Here is a 20,491-nt window from a genome sequence, read left to right on the forward strand (position 1 = left end):
ACAATCTCACATCCTCAGAGCAAACAGGAAAGTGTTTTACTTACACAGGCTTGTTCAATACAAGCCACGGAGGGAACATTTATTATGTAGGATTTTCTATCTTTGTAACTCAGCTAGCCGGCACATTCAGGGTACAAAACGCACCTCTGTGAAGTAATCACGATAAAAAGGGGTCATCTCCGTTAGGTGGAAACAACAAAAACAGATAACCTGCTGACATTTATCTCTTGGCGGTACCTAATCTACTTTTTCACAAGGGGATGCTGCAATAATAGCTTTATTGGTGTATTCACAGGAGATGCCGTACATTGTAGTGTTCCTCTGTGTAAGATCTCTAACTGTAATTTTTAGTTTGATTTTTGCAAAATTCTCTCTTGGCAGCTGTTTTGGTCTGTCACTGAAACCAAATTTCTGTCATTACTTTTACAACTTTTTTTTTTTTTTTTTTTTTTTTTTTTAGTTTGGCCCATGAAAGGAAATAAAATCTACATGTTTTTTGATCAAATATTTTGTTTCATTTTGAAGAAAATTTCTACTACAGTAGCTAATTTTTGTCCAATTCTTTGATTTTCTGCACCCTTTTTTGGGGTTCAGGTTCTTGATGAAATGCTGCCTTTTGATTGGTCCGCAGAAAATAATCACTAAAACGTTGAATAGAAAGAATAGAAAAAAAATAAAAATGTTATTTTAAAAACAGTACGGTGAATCTCCTCATGTTATCTTTTCTCATCTAAAAAAAACTTATACAAGTTTACTGATTATCCATCCATCCATCCATTTTCTTGACCGCTTATTCCTCACAAGGGTCGCGGGGCTGCTGGCGCCTATCTCAGCTGGCTCTGGGCAGTAGGGCGGGGGACACCCTGGACTGGTTGCCAACCAATCGCAGGGCACACAGAGACGAACAACCATACACACTCACACGCACACCTAGGGACAATTCGGAGCGCCCAATTAACCTGCCATGCATGTCTTTGGAATGTGGGAGGAGACCGGAGTACCCGGAGAAGACCCACGCGGGCACGGGGAGAACATGCAAACTCCACCCAGGAGGGTCCGAGCCTGGACTCGAACCGGAGACAGTTTACTGATTAGTATTCTCTAAATGTGAGTAAAAAATAAAAAATAAAATAAAAATCGCAATAATCGACATAAATTCATATCGGGATTATCGGTATCGAATCGAATCGTGACCTATGAATCGTGATACGAATCGAATCGTCAGGTACGAGGCAATTTACACCCCTACATCATATCATATCATAATCATATCATATCATATCATATCATATCATATCATATCAGAGCCTGTTTGCTGTATCCTTTACTGTTAAAATTTAGATAGGATAAGATAATCCATCAAAGGGTGAGATAACACTAAATGATGGAGATTTCAGTACGATTCAAAGGCACTTTATAAATATGTCATTTAATCCACCAGAAAGTACAAACCCATACCAATAAATGAAACTATTGTTTGAATAGATATTTATGAAAAGTGACTACTAATCATCATCAATTGTGTCAACTTCCAAAGCTATAAGAAAAAACAGTACAGTACACAAGATGAACCACAAACAACTTATTAAGAGAGCCAGTGCACATGGCTGACTTCAAATCATTGACATTTGCTTGGAAAAAGTCAATCGTAAATGGCAGAGCCGATATGGTGATGTGCACATTCAAGCTATCAATGGCAAATGACAAGCGCAGCATTTTGTTGTTGTTTTGTTTTAACCTGAACATAAATCAATGAGCTTGTTTAGTTTAAAAAGGTCAGGATGCACTGACGGAGCATACGCTGTGAAAATGAAGCACATTTGCAGCATGATTTTGAGTTGCTGACTCTCTTGGAAAGGAAACAATTTCTTGTCTTGGTTGATGATGAGGTGTCGCAGAGTGTATGGCGGAAATGGAAGCAATGAGCATCTCCTAGCCGGGTGTACCATAACACTGGGGAAATATGTTGGGGGGGGGGGGGGGGGTCCATGTGTTATGTTTGACTTTCTTTTTTGTTTTTAATGTTGATTAAAAACAGGCTTTTTTTCCTAGTCAAGTTTTTTCTCCACAATTTAGTCTCCAAATAATCAAAATTCCACTGATTGGCTGTAGAAAGACTGTAGTAAGAAGAGCTAATTATATGATTGGACGAATCTGCAGCTACAAGTTCTAATTTGTTTCATGCCGTTTCTTTTTGTTCTTAGTGTTTTGTTTACATACACACACATTTATTTTTACATTTTCTTGAGAAAACAGGGATTCTATAGCTCATAAATTGACGTGATAGTGAAAATCTGGTTTTGGATTCCACACCCAATAGATAAAACAGCTGTCAGACCAAAAAAAAAAAAAAATGTTCCCCAGTGTCAAGTGATGAATTTCAAAGTGGAAATTATCTCTGACATTTGAAAAGAAGTTTTTCAAGTAGATTTCCCAAACTCTTCATTTATCCCCAAGTGTGTGCAGCAGAAGATGTTGTGCAATGAGAGCAGTGAAATAATTAAATGTAACTTTCCATAACTCATAAATTATAAGGTTTTTCTGTATTATCTGTAAAAGTACATTTTTATCATAATAGCAATGAGCAAGTGGATATAAATAAAAATAATCATTTAAAATGATTTTCACCAACAAAGAATACAATTTTAATCGTGAACTTTAATTGTCCCAAGATTTGTTTGCGGTTTTGACAATGTTCCATTTATTATAAATGACTTGTGCCTCTCATCTCTTAAACATTCTGTGAAATGTAAATCAAATTTATGAATAATGCATATAACACAGTTTCTTCCTGCAACCTAAAGCGCAAATCAATCACATTCATGAATGTTTAATTCATCACTGTTAACACCCCCTTTAACCAAAATAAAGAATTCATGGGTAAGGTGTCGGATATGTTTCGAAGCTATGCGAAATATTGAAGCATTTTGTTTACTGTGATTTGTCAAGCTCCTAACCACTCAAGTACAATTGTGTCAAATGTTAAAAATACATTTAGACAGTTGTGTGAAGCAAATTGTGACCACAATTAATGTTTTTTTTCCATACAAGGAAAAAAAAGAAAATATAGACTGTATATTCACGCATGCTTATTATCTTGGAATAACAAATGTACATGATCGGACTTGAGGCGCTAGGATGAGTCTTTGCCTTTGCTGCTGGTACTACACTCAAGTGTCCCTCTCGAGCTATTTTCCACATCATAATGCTAAGTGATGTGCCTTGAAAGAATCTTCCCACAGGAGCAAGTGAATTAACGTCCAATGATGCAGCACTTGGTGCTCAGCCATCAGATCCGAGAGGTAAATAGAAGGTAGTATAAAGTGGCGTCTCTTTGAAGACTTTATAACGCTTCCTGCTCAAAGCCCGTGAAGGTAAAACCGAAAGAGTGGAGTGCGAGTCACAAATGGGAGCAAACTAAAATAAATAAATAAAAAACGGAGCCACTTGTTGTTGTGATGTTATCATTGCTGACATACTGTGAGATATAGCACTGAGATTATGTAATAAACTGCAGTAGCGGCAAGGCTAAATGCAACTAGAGTATGGAAATATCCTTAAACCAACTTTCACTTGACTACGCAGTTGTCCTTGCAAATGCAAGACAAATTGTATATCTGATTTCCAGAGAATCAACATCATCCCCAAATGTATCTTTGTCTCTATCTCGTCTCCCTCTTATACAACCAAGCTTATTAATTGATTGACTTCTCCTTATCGGAGCTTCTATAAAGTGCGTTTTAGCTCAATTTTACAGTTCTTACTTTTAATCCACACTTATCTTCGTACATTATTTATGTTGGCTGCGGCTTCAACTGTGACTTTAAACCTTCCTTCTACTACATTAGTCTTTTTGTATCAGGGGAAAATATTGCAGGCACAAGCTGAATTATTTTTCCGAAGGACGTGACACTAATAAATGGGCCACGGGAAGTTGACCAGACATCATCAGTCACAGCCAAATTGGTGGACCATGAATCTCCATTGTGTTTTCTTTCATTCTGGTCGGCTTGTGACTGTACATTTGCATATTGGTGCTTATTAAGGCCTGAGTGCCAGGCGGTGTTCTTGGAATCGCTGCGTTCCAACAAATGAATCATTTTTGGGGAGGTGAGGTGAGGGAGGCTCAACATAACTGAAAATGTGATCATTATTCCGGAACACGACATACCGTACCGCTCGATAACACCACCTTGAATTAAAATTGAACACTGTAAATTGAACATTGTAGGTCAGTCAATTAGCTTAGAAGCTAACATTTTGGGTGAATCCTCCTACTTGAGCAAGTATCCTGACCTCGACAGATGAACAATGGTTTGTTGATCATTTCAACTAGGGATGCACGATAATCCTATTTTCAACCGATACCGATGAACCAATAATTTAGAGGTGCCGATGTCGATAACCAATAAGTAAGCCGATAATTGTTTGCAAAATTAATTTGAATACAAATATGCTTTCAAGTGCTACTATAAGTCTAACAAATACATTGAAACATTGTATACACTTTGCACAATGTTTCATGAAGCTGAATTTTATTGATATGAGCCACAAACAACAGAGGGACCAACGTGGCATGTCTATAATTATTGATGGATTTCTTTATTATCTGGTTTATCTGTATGAAATCAAATTGCCGATAATTATCGGCAGATTTCTCTATTATCTGGTTTATCTGTATGAAATCAAATTGCCGATAATTATCGGCAGATTTCTCTATTATCTGGTTTATCTGTATGAAATCAAATTGCCGATAATTATTGGCAGATTTCTCTATTATCTGCTTTATCTGTTTGACGTCAAAATGGTCGATAAGTGCCGATAATTATCGGCCACCAATATTATCGTGCATCACGAATTTCAACGATTTGCCACAAAAAAAAGTGAGCGAGGCTTTTCATCCCTGCTTGCACCTTCAATATTTTACTTACAGTTATCCCCCTTTTTCCGCTCCTGAAAGTGACTTTTTTGTATCTAGCTTGAAAGCAGTCAAAGCCTCTTTGCTGCTCATCTGTCACACACTATCTCGTTTCAACATGAGTGTGGTGTCAACAGTTCCCTTCGGGTCACCTCACCCACCCTCTGGAACACCTGATACCTTTTCCTGCCATGATGCCCAAAAAAAAGCCCCCCCCCCCCCCGTTGCAAGCGTGACGACATGAAGACACAATCCCGACTCTTCTATCTGAGAAAACAAGCATACAGAAAGGTATTCAAGGTGTCTTAAGCACTCCAAACGCCAAACCAAAATTTGCAGACGGAACCCCTGCAAATTTCAGTTCGTATGTTGACATGTTCCTCATCATAGGGTGCCAATAGCTCATCTATGAGGAATTTGGCTTTGAAACAGCGAGGTCACGGTTCAAGTCCCACCATGGAAAAAGTAAATGCAAGGCAACTAAGCCGGAGCACAGAAGTGTTACCATTTTTTGCACTCCATCGTGTGTGGGCTACAGATTAAACACAATGCAGGTAAAGGCTACTACAAGGGCTTATTGTACATTTTAAAATTGATTTTTTAAAATGGAGAAAATAAATCCTTATACTTATAACAATCTTACATGATCTTGCTTTCTAAATCCCAATTTCATCAAAAAATATTATTAATATTATTATTATTATTATTAGTAGTAGTAGTAGTAGTAGGCAAGGCAGTTTTATTTATCTAGCACGTTTCATACACAAGGTACCTCAATGTGCCTTCCACAACCAGTGTCATGTTTGGGGTTTGTGGGGGTTTGTTTTCTTTTGGTGTTTTTTGGTTGTTTGTCATGTATTCCTTGTCTCTTCCCTTGTCCCGTTATGTCTAAACACGTCCACCTGAGTGTGTCTTCCCTTCCCACTGTGTTGACCAATCAGCTCCCCAAGCCTCTTGTATCTTGCCCAGGTGTCTGTTGTTTTCTCGTTACCATGTGTATTTAGTTACCCTGCTTTCTTTCAGTTCTGGTTGAGTCATTGTTGTTGTTGCTGTTTTCCCATGTTGTCCATGCCATGCCTTGTTGCCCTCGTGTTTTCGTCATTAGTTTGTTTTTGACCTTGTTAATTTGTATTTTTCCATTGTACCTTGTTTACATTTTTTGTTAATTAAATCCCCTTTTTTGCTTGCATCCCTGCCTTGCCCTGTTTTTGTTGCCCCCTGCATTTGGGTCCTGCCTCCAACGCCCCCCCAACGTGACAACCAGAAGTGCATTTAAAAGAATTTATCAAACTAAACAAGAAAATCCTAGACATTTAAAAACAATAAAAGATAGTTTACTAAAAGAATGTGCTGTGCAAGAAAAAGACCACTTCTGTTGGCAGCTTTTTTTGTTTTTTTTGTTTGTGTACAGCATAACACTAAAATGCTGCTTAACCATGTTTGCTTTAAACTCTGGGCATACATATTTGACCTGAGTCTGCAGATCTCAGAGCCCTGCTGAGTTTATATTACTTTATTATATCTTTAATGCACTCAGGATTGAATTCTGGATCAGTAATTTATAGACCGAAGTTGTCCTGATAATCATAGTAGTAGTAGTAGTAGGGGTGTTCAACGTTAACTCTTCAGGTGCCATCCCGGACAGGGCTCTACTCAACCTGCCTTTTCTTTGTCTACTGATATGTAAATCAAAGAGAAGCTAATCAATAATTCATAAGATGCTACAACCAGAGTAATGTTAATACAAGCCTAATTCCCCAGTCTTTTTTTCCCTGAGATGATCATTCTGCTGATTCAGTCATTTTAAGGTGAATCTCAGCAGGAAAAAGACACTGAAATTGTAATGCAGCAGCTTCACCTTCTCATCAAAGTGATCTAAAGTTGAGTGGTGCAGATTAGCGCCAAATGATTTAACATATTTATGCAGTTAATGTATGCGTAAAGTGTGTTCTAATGTGGAGTATCCGTGGGCATAAACAAGCCTTTGCAGATTTCTGTGTTAAAAGATAGATGTCGATAAACGTGATATTCAAAATTTATTTGATACCATCACAGGAACCAATGATGGCAAGGAGTGAAAGCATGACGAGTTCAACCAGCATCATGAACTGTGCTCAAATTGAAGTTTCATTGTATTTGTTTCTACCTGCCACTAAGAAAAAATCGACACTTGGACAGCCTAGGCTGATGTATTTGGCTTTTTATTGCCTCCACTGAACAGCTCTCGTCCCAGAATGTAATGGTTCCCATTAGCCCCTCATCCGAGTCTTCTTCCAACAAAAGAAAGCAGCAAAAAAGTGTAAACAACCCAAAGCAGCTACAGTAGACCACTGCCAGGCACTAAATAGCAAGATTTAGAATTTGATCAAGTCTAGTTAGTGGAAACGGAATAGCTAGAGTAATTACTTCAAAGACAATGAATGGTAATTATGTTCTGTTTTTTTTTTTTTTTTTTTTTTTTTTTACCATCAAGACAGAGAGACAACTCTGTTTCGAATGTCTTGTTAAATTAAACAACAGCACATTAAAATGTTTTTGCAGGTTTATTATATATTTTTCTATTAATCCAAATATATTAATAACAGGTGACTAAAGACACAAGTGTGGAGGACCAGATGGCTCTAATGATCTTTCTTCCTTACACATATATTAAATGTAACATATAGCAGTGATTCAATTACAGTACATAAATAAAGTTGTTTAATGACCCCTAAAGGGCTGGTTTTGGGAGGAGTCATTTCCATAACTTCCTGTTCCTGCCAGCTTTCTGTCCAGGGGCACCGGCAGCCCTAGTTTGGCATTCGAACAGCCTGGTGGGTGTGGCTGTCAGATTCTGTGTTTGGGCTTCAGGGCACATATAAGTGTACTTTCCCAAACTCTGCCAAGAAACAAGGGGCTCGGCCAACATGCCAGGAGAGGTGAATAGATCTGATCTTGTCTATAAATAAATGGCATAATTGATCAACTGAATTGGCTGTAGAGAATCGATTGTGATGAAGCATATCTTGAAGCTATTGATTTAAATTGGAGTGCACTACTTGACTGCAACCAGCAGAGGTGTCATTAATTCAGTCTTAAATGGTCAAAAGAGTAACAAAATGTTTTGGTACAATAACTACTTGAGTACAATAAGCCCTTTACGTTCGACTACTCACTTCACCTACTGATGACACAGCATCACGAGCAACTCGGGGTTCAATATCTTGCTCAAGGATACTTCGGTGTGGTGACAATGGCACGGGATCTAACCCCTCTGGGTTGCAAGACAACCACTCTCCCACTGATCCACACCAAACAGAGTGGAAAGGACAAAGAGTTTAGGTTGATGGTGTTTGTTCATACCCCTTGTTTATCCAAAATGGGCATCCCCAGGGGTCTATACCGAGTCCCGTTTTATTCACATTCATTCATTCTATACATGGTCATTAAATTCGATCTCATAAAAAAGGGGGTAAAAATACAAATCCTTACCTTGCCAAGTATTCCCCTGAGCTTCCGTTGCTTTGCTGTACATCCATACAATTTGTAGTTCCAGGAATGAGCGCCAGGGCTGGATTTTCCTGGGCTGCACTTCCAATAGCTCGTGCCAGCAGCTCCAATGAGTCTTGGACATAGTGATCCAGAGAAGGTGACGCCATAACCCCGTGAGCCAAAAGTCCAAGGGGTAATCCCTCTGTTCTCAACTCAGCCACATTCTGGCCGTCCCCTAAGATCCAATGGAATTCTGGAAGCGTCATCCGAGTGGCCGTCGCCCATAAGCGACGCATCTCGCGAATCTCGCACCCGAATGTCACCACTCCAACCGTGGATGAAGGCTCTCTCAGGCCCTCCAACTGCCGCATGAGAGCTTGCTGTTGGTCCGCTTTGGCGGAGGAAGCCGAAGCGGATGAAGACAAATGGTGGGAAAATGTTGATGATGACAACTCCGCTCCCGTTGAGACACTTAACGCGCCTCCTGAGTTTGGTAAAGAAGACGAAGGCAATGCAGAGCTTGAAGTTGTCAAGTTGACAAGAGCGCCCAGGTGGAAACGGCTGTTATTTTTGATGAGGAAAATAAATTCACTTATGTCCCACTCCTGGCAGAGCAACACGCTTATGTCCCACCAGCCATTCATCATCAAAAGTGAGTAGAGAAGATGCGGCGCTGGGGCTTCCACTGTCCGCATGGCCATTTGGAAATGAAGCGGATTCTGATAAAAGAGAAAGACGTAAGTAGAGATGAATTAGCAGGCGGAGAGAAAAAAATAAAAGTCATCCAATGTGTTATTGGAGGTGCATGTGAGGCTAAGCTTGGTTTCAATGGGAAGAAAAGGGAGATTTTGAAAATTAATGGAAAGATAAGGAATGAATGCAAAGAATGTAATTGACAACACTGCAATTGGCTGGCAACCTGGTCAGGGTGTACCCCGCCTACTACCCGAAGCCGGTTGGGATAGGCTCCAGCACCCCGGCGACCCTTGTGAGAAATAAGCGGTTAAGAAAACGGACGGATGGATAGATAAATGACAACATTAAGATGACAGCAGTGATAAACAAATGTTAATGAGGCAGATAAAATGTTGTTAGGGGGTGGTTTGGATTTCACAGAGGGCAAGAAGATGCAAAAGACATTGGGGAGGGCTGCGAGAAACAAAGGAAGAAATAAAACATAATTAGATAAAGGGAAAATATGGAAAGTGACGGGCGAATGTAACAGTATAGGATGGGATGGCGAGCGATGGGTGGAAGATAAGGCATCAAAAACAGATGGAGTGAAGTGGAAGAGGAAATAAAAAATGGGTAATGAATCCAGCATTGGAATGACTTTCCCACTTTGAATTCAATTTGTTCCTCGAGACCAGACACAGAGGTGAAGAGAATGGATTTTCAACCTCCACTTACCTTCTCCCATGAATATCATTACTCACATCACAAGTTACACTACATGTATTTATGGAAAAGCAAAAAAAAACTGAAGAAGGGATCTATTGAGAATATTGTTCAAATTAGTTAGTTTTTATTTTGTTTTGATTTTTACATTTAATTTGAACTAGTTGTCAGGGTGGCTTTGGGTGGCCATCTTACACTGCCACTCACTAAACCCGCCTAACTCCAATACATTGATTTTGCCGCAGTGTTTTCACATTATTTTCTGCCTCTATGGCAAAAATGCCACCGTTTTGGCATATGGTTGTACCACAACGTCTGCACTATATGCAAATGTCATCGGTAAGAATTTGATTTTAAAATGTATCTGTAAGGTATAACTCTTTCAGTTCTACTCAAAGGTTTTATTTGCATCATGTTGTTAGAAACATCAACAATGAAATGAAAGCAAAGGCCATCAAGAAGAAAAATCGCTGTGAAATGTAAACCTAAACATCTGTCAGTCAGCGGTTCAGACAATGGATGGATGGATGGATGAATGGACCATTACTCCATAAAGTGATCCTGGCATAACACACACTGCAAACAGAAGTTGTTGGTAACAGTGGCAACGTAAGATGGCTGCCCTCTGGCCTATTGATAGTCCATTCATCAGTGTTTGGACCAGACATACAAAATCGTTGCCTTGGAGCGATGTCATTTGGAATGGCGCTTTTTTATTGGCAGCTGCTGCTAGATGACATCACTTCTGTGTGACACACTTATACTTAAACTAGACTAAGTGCAATTTCTGGAGAAATTGCGTGGGAATGCTGAAAGCTGAATGCTAAGATTTGAATGCATGTGGAATGCTTATGAAGTACATTGAGAGATAAATTATGAAATGATGACCTCCTGGTTACTGGACAATGCACTTTACCAACTGTGCCAACGAGCAGTGTCAAACACCTGGTAACAATGAAAAGTTGTATGTATGAAAGTGGGCGTGAAAATAGTTCACTGTCTATCCCATTGAAAATAAATGGGGAAACGATATTTAACATTAAATTGTGCGGATACTGTAAGTAATGTGGAATCAGACGATATATTACCCGTGAATTTTTGAAGCAAGTTGAAATTTGAACAGTGTAAATCAGTATTATGTATTTAAGTATTATGTGGGAGTTATCGCAAAAAAGTGTGGAGAATACAAATCACAATAACATATGTGAGAATGCTTCAGCATTCCCACAATAAACACGTTTAAAATCACATTTAAAATCAAGTTAACTACCAAAGATGAAAACAAAGGATATTTTCGCTAGAATTAGTCAGCTTTATTTTGTAAATGTAAAATCTAGTTTCACTTAGTTTTTGTTTTCATTTTATTTAGTTCACTTAATGTTATTTTTTATTTTTGTTTTAGTTCATTTACATTAATAAAATAACCTTGGTTCGCATACAGTATTTATCTGTTATCTGTTAAAAAATAAAAAATAAAAGTCAGTTTTCTCAAAATGAATAAATATGACCTACTTTATCAGAAATTCACCTGTTGCTAGCCCCATCTTGTGCTTCTAATTTGATAAACAAGAAACCACAGCACCAGAGAAATATTTTGGGACGTACCCAACAATTTGGGGTAGAAAATTATTTAGATTTAGAAGATTCCCCCCGCGCCGTATATACTTTAGTGTTAATAGACTTTACGCAACCTGTGAAGCAAAAATCTATCAGAGCCACCCAAAGCTTTTAATCACATTAGTCACTCCATATGCATGTAATGATTCTTCATCTGCTTTCTGTACATATGGAGATGGATGACTGTGCCAATATGAGCATCAGTTACAGCCATTAAATAAGCTGTACCCTGATTAGAAGAACTGTTTTAAGATAAACAATTCATTTGGGCATAAGACTGGAACCGATCTTCCCTATAGATGCAGGGTTCGAATTCAGTCCTCATTGTTTTGTAAGCGTCTAAACCTGTTGACGTCATGAAAAGAAGATGGGGAGGGGAGGAAGAAAAGCCCTGCAGTGCAGATACCTGTTAACATCTTCGTATGGGATGCGTGTAAGAATCCCAACTGTGTTGTCACTGAGCTATCTTCCCTCAATTTTCATACAGTGCATCCATCAGCTGTGAAGTGACGTGAGAGGAATGTTGCATCCATTGCCGCACTGAAGGAACTGTCATTACCACAAGCCAGCTGACAAATCAAACCACTAATTATTTGGAGTGATCGTCCCCACATTAGATGATTAGTTGCTGAAAGTGTCACGGATGATTAAATTCGGTTTCGTAAGGCTTGCTGCTTGACAAGTATCAAAACATTTTTTTTTCTTACTACATTTAAAAAGGTGAAGGGATGAGAGATGAACTTTTCTAGGGGGACTGACTCTTGTGTTTGGGCTCTCCGTTATTTTCTGAAGGATTGACAACTAAAAAGAACTGATGTCTTACTGGCTTGCGATATGACCCAGATGTTATGTACCAGTTAATTTTCGCTGGCTTGATTAAGGGCATCATTGTTAGACTGAAGCTGTTTTCACAATAACAAACACTTGAACTAGTTAATCCTTTCTTCCTCCTGAGGTTATTTTACTACTGGCTCCCGAGATCAGAACATTTAAAAGATGTCCTTGCAGTTTGCACTGAATCAGAAGTGTAAGAAACTGCTAGAAATGTCGCTCATTCCTCCCTATCAGTCGTCCACGTGTATCAATCTACTATCCAGGCATCATCCATTCATCTATTATTCCTGCATCCGTCCATCAAACCAGTCCATCTTTCCATCAAATTTCTTTCATCAACAGTAAGCTTCATTCATCTTCTTATCTATTGTTATCCTGTCATATTTTACCTACAAATCTACTTTGTATCTACCAATCTATGACCAGTCACTTATCATTCAAGTATTTTCCTACGGGCAATCAATCTATCAACCAATTCATCCATCCATCATCAAGTCACCAATCAACCATCTAATGATACATGCATTTACCCTCCTACCCATTTTATCCATTTTGACCATCATTCACCGGCAGTATACTATCAATCCACTAGACAAAGTGCAATTTCTGGAGTAATTGCGTGGGAATGCTGAATAGCTGCAGAATGCTAATAGATGAACGCTAAGATGAATGATTATGTAATTGAAAGATAAATTATGTGGAAATTACACAATTAATTGTAGTTGAAAGTTAAATGAATAAAAAAGAACCTTTGAACTGCAGTCTGTCTAAGGTGGGATTCGAACCACCACTTCCTGTTTACCAGTCAAAGCTCCGCTGCACTAGCTGAAGAGTTGTCCAAGCGGGGTTTGAACCCAGCACCTCCATAGTGGCAAGCGGTTTTTCTAACCGCAGAACCATTGCTGCCGTAGAAGAATCTGTTACATTTTATGTAATTGTAGTGAATATGTCAGTATATACCGATTCATGGCAAAAAACAGTGAGGAGAATAAAATGCTATAATAAGAATAAAGGTTGGAAACAACATTTTTCCAGAATTCCCACAATTAATCTGCTTCCCATTGACACTACAGATCCATCTATTGTCCAGCCATCATACATCCACACAACTTTACAGTCTGCACCTGGTGTCCGGTGATCCATTTTCAATTCTATTGTCCATCCATCATCTATACACTGGCAGCTCTCTTGACATTGACCCTTAGGCATAGCACTGGATGACTGTATGGATGAATTGATGACAGGACAAATCACTGGCAAAATTATCACTGGCTTAGATGAATCACAGGATACAGTAAATAGACGTTTGACAACATTATTTACTGCATGAATGGCTCATGCAAAGGCTAGATTGATCAATGGATGAATGAATAGACTATCCACCTACCATAAACAGATCTGTCCATCCATCCATCCATCCATCACTTACAATTCATTGTTCCATTGATTAATCTCACCATATTCCGTCCATCCATCAATTCATCCATTGTGCCCACTCTATGCTTTCCTGTCTCAAGTGTGGGAGTGGGGGGGGGGAAAAAAGACAGAAACAGACACTTTTGTTCCTGAAAGTGGCAATTGTCCCGGAAGCCTTCATCCACTGCATGTGTGTGTCAGTGCATGCATGTGTGTTCTATTTTGAGTAGTGTGCACGGAATATCAAAAACATTCCTGGTGATGTACAATGACGCTCCTGTCGGTGCAATTTAAGAGTGTGCATCGAGTAGTAATAAATCAATTTGGATTATGTGTCTAAGTGAGGATGGCAGATCATGTTACTGTTAATTAATTTATCAATCAAGTGATTAAGTTAGACTTTATATAGATTTTAATAGCAAAAAATTTAAAACCTGATGTGCATTTGACTTGAAGTTCACCTTTCAAATGAAGTAAAGTGACCAAAAAAATTGAGGATGCTTCAAATCAGTCTCTTCATAATTCTCTAAAGACAGTGATAACCTAATCATATTTGCAACAGTTTTATCAGTCTCTGCGCAAGGAGATAATATTCCCACTTTTCCAGACGAGAGGTTTGCCAAATGAGAGAAATTTAAACAAAATGTGACAATTGGTAATTTAATGGCATGCCCATCATTTTTTTTAAACAAGTCTCCATACTCCGCAGCCATTGTGGTGAAATACAGACGTTATTTGGAGTAATTATTCATTCAAATATTCAGCCTTATTTCCATCTTTCATTACAAACAAAATAGAAAAAAAAAGTGATTTGTTATGTTTTATTTGCTTGAATTCATCTTGGTTTGAACCACATAGACAAGAAATCTGCTACCCTAATTGTTATAAATAAAAATAAAATAAAATGTGATCATTAATGACCACAAGGTCACTATAATTGCACTTATATACGACAGGAATGACATAATTAAACAGAATTACGGCAATAGTATTCTTTGCAGAGGATAAAGAATATACAGTATTCCTGTGAGTATTGTTATAAAACCTGTCTACTGTGTTGCTACACTTTCGTGCTGAGATATCTATTGCTTAAAGGGTAACACTACCGCCACTTACAGTAGATGTTAATTGTTAGCTCGTTTGCTTATGGTGTTGCATGTTATTATTTGCAGAGGCTACATGGCATATTTATTAAAATAGTATTTGTTAATGAATCTGTCAAAGTGCCAATGTTGTGACTTAAGCTGAGTCAGCTGTCAGTGCTATGATTAATCGTCGGGCTATGTGATTAATAGTCTTGGATGAAATATCACAAGCCTGCAAAAATACATAAATATACAAAGAAACTAATGTGCTAATCACTGACCATAATAACTCCATTATCTTTGTAATATACACAAATCATGTAATTGTTAAACGCATCCCTGAGACGGATGGTAAAAGATCAATAGTGCGGATGAAAGTGCATCCTGGGGCTACATTACAGTCTGTATGATGTATGTAAGCGTGCATGTATTCATCCTCCATAGACTTGGCAGCTTGATAATAGCACAACTGTGGAATCATTGGCTGCTGGGTGATCACCTTCAATCATTTATGGAAACACAGACAACCCTCACACCGATATGTGATACATGGTTAAATGAAATATGCATGGCTCCTCAGTCCCTTTTATTATAAGGACAATTTGAAGTCCACAAATAATGAACCTTATTTCATCTTTTTGGAACGGAGACCTGAGCCAAGACTCACTCCCCGAACCTTCTGACTGTAAGGCAGTTATGCTGACCACAAGTCCACAGTGCTTCTGACACTATTTATGTGTGTGATTTGTGATAGTGCTTTCATTGGTGAGGACCTACTTTTATTTAGCTCTACATGACAAGGCAGCAATATTAGGAACACCTTTCAGTATGATGCAGTGAAATTTTATAGCATCCATTTCTTATACTGTACTCCATATCCACCTGTGAGCTGGAGCCTAACCCAGCTAAGTGCAAGAGGCAGCATACACCCGAGATTGCCAGTCAAACACAAGGCATGATGGGTATCTACTCAATACAAGAACTCACACTTTAGTGTTCAATGAACTTAACATGCATGTTTTTGGAATGTAGAATGAAGCCGGAAAACTCACACAGGGACGATAAAGTCACAGGGCCGTAGTGTCTTTTTTTTCTTTTTTTATTTACAAGGAATGCAGTGGCCCAAAAACCTGAAATTTTAAGCCCCTTAGTAGTACAGTAGTAAGATTTAGGGGCACATACTGTAAATTAACTGGCAAAGTAAATATTCAACCCACTCATTTTCATGATATTCCTTGGAAATGGGCTGAAGTGTGGAGCAGAAGTTTATCAGCAACATGAATGAATGAATGAATGAATGAATGAATGAAATTATGTTCTAAAAAGTACCAAATTTACTGGTTGCACTGCCTCAAATTTTAGGAGAAAAATGGTACCATTTTAGGGGCAGTCTGGAGCCCTGAATTCAACATGTCACAGGAAGGCCACAGCCTGATTTTCGAACCTCAACGAGATGAGCCAGATGTGTTAACCACTTCACACTACCATTACCATTGCAATCTGAAATGGCATAAAATCCCATTACCTAAAATAATCTGTTATAGAAGCAGAAATGTCATGGGTAACGTGTACCGGTGTGGAGTATGGACCACCCATTTGAGACTATTGATCATGTAAATGTGATCTAAAGCGAATAATGGACTATTTTTTTTTTCATAGGGAGTAACTTATCTTCCACAATACAGTTTCAGAGACATGTTAAATAACGGCAGGAACTTTATTTTTTTATTATTTTTTTTCAGGGATGGGTGAATATCAATACCAAGCCTTTTAGTTAGTGTTGTTCCGATACCGATACTGGTATCGGCAGAGGTGCCGATACTGCATTAAAACAGTGGTATCGGTAACTACTCACAAGTAAGATGCCGATACCATTAATTCCAATGCTAATATAGGACTTTGGATGCAGCATCTTGTGTCTTGCTGGTGCACGACATTCACTGGTATGTGACATGTTCACTGCATGGCGATCTAAGATATCCTATTGGCCCTTGAATGCTCTGAACCAATAGCAGGACAGCTTTTTCATGTTGAGGAAAAAAAAACAAACTTAAGTATTGGTATCGGCCAATACTGCAAAGCTGGGTATCGGTATCGGTATTGGGGGCCAAAAAACGGCATCGGAACAACACTACTTTTAGTATCGGTATCTGTGGCTTTAGAAATGAGAAAATAGAAGAATAGAAAAAAAAATGCTCTATTGGAATAAATAGGTCTTTCGTTAAAATTATCTGTCATTGTTTTTTCCTTATATATTTTTGAAAACTTCAAAAGTACGAGTAGTATCGGTACTTGGTATCAGTGATTATTCAAGAGTTGAATATTCGTAAGGGGAATAATGTGGTATGAAGTCACATCCCTAATTTATTACCTCACTTTGGCGCTTCAACTCTCTGGGAAGAACGCTGAGGACCGGCACCCGAAGAGCTTGAGACACGAACTCCAACTTGACAAACTCGTCCCGATTTCGCGGGAAGGACACCATGGCGGAGACCCCCTGCACGACCACCGTGTGACACACGCTCTCCACAAAGGACAGTGGGTCCTCCTCCTCGGGGCTGCCGGGGGAGGTGAAAGAGAAGGCGGGGAGCTCGCCGAGTCCCGAACCAACGGCCATGACGAGCTCCAGGGACAAATTGAATGGAAGGATCCCGGCTCGGTTCACAGCCTCCACCGCGAGCAGGACGGACTCCCTGGGTGCGAATAAACGATTATCCCACGACGTGTTCTCTTCCCGCTGCCGTGAGTGGATTTTACCCCGACTCCCACCCCGCTGGCTGGAAGCGGAACCTCTGCTCCGGAGGCTTCCGAACTGCGAGCCGGCACTTTTGGGGAGCTGCTTGCCCCCATGCGCGCGCCCGTCTCTGGTCTCCGGTGGACCCCCCGCGTTATTCCAGACATCAGAACTGCTGGTGTCGGGGAGCAAGCGAGGATGCACATGTAGAACCCCCACCCGAACCGTGTGGCCGATGCGCTTTAGAACCTGGCACGGCTGCGGGTGCGAGTGAGAGCACGGCGGGGAAAAGACTATTGCGCACATAAGTAAACACAGAGAGGAGCCGGTAGCATCCATCAGCCCCATCTTCATCGTCTCCAAACCACAGCTTGACCGGACGCCCGCTTTGGCCGCAGCTCGGCCCAATACAGCGTCCGCTCCTTTGGTGGCCCTCCCGGGCCCCACAATGTGGCCCTCGTGAGACGCTCAGGCCAACCGCGGCCCCGGATCCAGCTCCGGTTCCGCGTCCAGCTCCCGGCAAAGTTGCGCGTTCCTCAACAGACTCAAACAACAGGCGGGAGCCGCGCGCAGCCAAGCAAATATCCCCCAAAGTGCCGTTTTTCATCTCAAAAGATTGACATCATTCAAGCCTTAAGGCGAGCGAACAGGTTGTGCCATCAAATAACATCTTCACACAGACGCGAGGGAAAACACGCAGGAGAAAGAGGAGGAATTTGAAGACAAAATATGTCCACTGCGCATTAATAAACATAATCCAAAAGAGTGGAAGCCCCCTTTCGGCTTATTGGCATCGAACGAAAAATAGCCCATGATCATCCAAAGCGCAGGCGCTTCAACAGGTATTAAAACGTATCAAAAAAAAAACACAGTTTCCACTTTGCAGAGCGCGTGTTGACAGGTTCGAGAACACGTCAAATAATGACACTGGTGCCGACACGAGAGCGCAGTGGGTTGGCTCTCCTTGCAAGGAGGTTTAACCCTCTACTGGCTTTACCCCCAACCCCCTACACCCCACTAGTGTCAGAGAATAGTCGGAAAATATTATGAACAAAAGTATTGGGACACCTGCATGTTCTTCCTTTCTGCAGGGGGGGCTGAAGCACACAAATTAGCTATAATGATTAATTGAAGCTCAATATACTTCACAAAATTAGGTAATATACAACTCTAGAAATCGCAATTAACCTAATCAGCAACCTCAAAAAAAAAAAAAAAAACTAAACTCTGAATGGTCTAACTTAAAATGGAAGACAATACTGATAAATCTTATATGTAACGTTGAAGGATCTATCTATCTATCTATCTATCTGAACCAGGGGTGTCCAAACTTTTTCATTTGAGGGCCACATACAGAAATTCAGAAGGACGCAAGGGCCACATAATGTTATGAAGAGAAATTGTGTTTAGTCCTAAAAATTGTACAAAGTGCTTTTGCATATTTAGAAAAATGCGACAGTATATAAACCAATTTATTTGTAATATGGCAGTAGGGTTAATATAGTTTGAGTTAGTTTTTATTAGTTGCTTAGTTTTAGTTTAGTTTGTTCATTTCAGTATTAGTATTAGTTTGTTTGTTTGTTTGTTTGTTTTAAATGTGTATTACTTGTGCGCAATATTTAAAAATAAAAAATAAAAACACACCATGGGAGCAACGTCATCTGAAGGTGATTTTCTATTGGCTGCTGCTAGTTGATGTCACTTCTGTGCGACTTACTTTCAAACGTCATTTTTTTGGTTTATATCAAAATAAATCTACTAAAAATCAAATTTTAAATAATCCCCAAAGGTTTGTGCATTAATTTAATTAACAAAGACGAAAACGACAGACATGTTTTCTATAATTAGTTAGTTTTAGTTAGTTCTGTAAACATAAAATGTAGTTTCAGTTAGTTTTTCATTTTTTTTAAAAAGCATTTTCGTTTTTATTTTATTTCGGTAACAATATTGTTTTTTGAATTTTAGTTTTTTGATTAGTTTTAGTTAACTAAAATAACATTTAATGGCACCTGTTTTTCGATACTCATCTCCACACATTTTTGTTTTGTTAATTTCTTTTAACTGAGTCAAATGCCATTTTTAGCATATGTCGCGGGCCCCTGAAAAATGGACGGCGGGCCGCAAATGGCCCCCGGGCCGTAGTTTGGACACCACTGATCTAAATTATTATTTGCAAATTTGCAAGAGAGATAAATTATTATTATTATTATTATTATTATTATTATTATTATTATTATTATTATTATTATTATTATTGTCATCATCAAGTAATCAAATCAAAATGGTGGCTTTTTGGGGCAACAGGTGAGGTCGAATGGGTGCACGCGTTGGACATCAAAGTCAAATGGGTTGTCATGTCTGGCGGGGAGAGTGACATGTTATGTCACGCTTTAAGTCCCTGCTGCAGGCGCTGTTCAGACCATCTAACCTCTAAATCCAATCGCTCAACTCAAGCAGAGGGAGCTCACGGGGCCGAGTGAGAACCTCCTTGTTTTGGACCAGATCCTGAAATAAAATAAAGAAGATAAAGTGGAAATATACAGTTGATCTTTACACGTTAGAAATGTATTGTTTTTGAATCAATGTACACTACACGAGACAACAATCATAACGAGCCATTAAAAAATTGTTCCAGAATGATGTTGAGAACTGCTATTACTACGTTTGGACTCGTAGTTCCATTTGAGTCTTGTAAATGGCTGTAATCTGCCGACAGTTAAACTAATTAAGACAACTTTGCACTATAGTACGTGGTTTAAAAATTGGGGTGAATAGATCCTCAAAAACTAAAAACTGGGACACTACAATTTTGCTGAAAATCAAATGTACAATACATTCTCACCCTTGCTATAACGTGGGTCACTTTACACGGCTTCGATGTTTCGCGGATTATTTTTAGTGCAATTTTGCATGCATTTTTTTTTTTTTTTTACAGTAACGTACCTATTTTATAAGTTATGAAGATTTGAACATTGAGAATGTTTAAATGATAGAAATGTAAGAAAATGTAAATGCCTC

At 39.2% G+C, this 20,491-nt stretch overlaps 1 protein-coding gene across 1 annotated transcript in view; it reads right to left on the bottom strand.

Moving 5' to 3' along the window:
- grin3a (glutamate receptor, ionotropic, N-methyl-D-aspartate 3A) overlaps nt 1–18,160 on the bottom strand; it is a 50,620-nt gene extending 32,460 nt beyond the window's left edge. The window contains exons 1-2 of the mRNA XM_077497689.1: nt 17,111–18,160; nt 8,390–9,108 (exon numbers count right to left, since the gene is read on the bottom strand). Coding sequence (XP_077353815.1) covers nt 8,390–9,108; nt 17,111–17,827 — 1,436 coding nt within the window. The 5' untranslated portion in view covers nt 17,828–18,160. The remainder of the gene's footprint in view (nt 1–8,389; nt 9,109–17,110) is intronic.
- Nucleotides 18,161–20,491: the final 2,331 nt, after the last annotated feature.

Source organism: Festucalex cinctus, chromosome 15, assembly GCF_051991245.1.
Source record: "Festucalex cinctus isolate MCC-2025b chromosome 15, RoL_Fcin_1.0, whole genome shotgun sequence".
Lineage (NCBI taxonomy): Eukaryota > Metazoa > Chordata > Actinopteri > Syngnathiformes > Syngnathidae > Festucalex > Festucalex cinctus.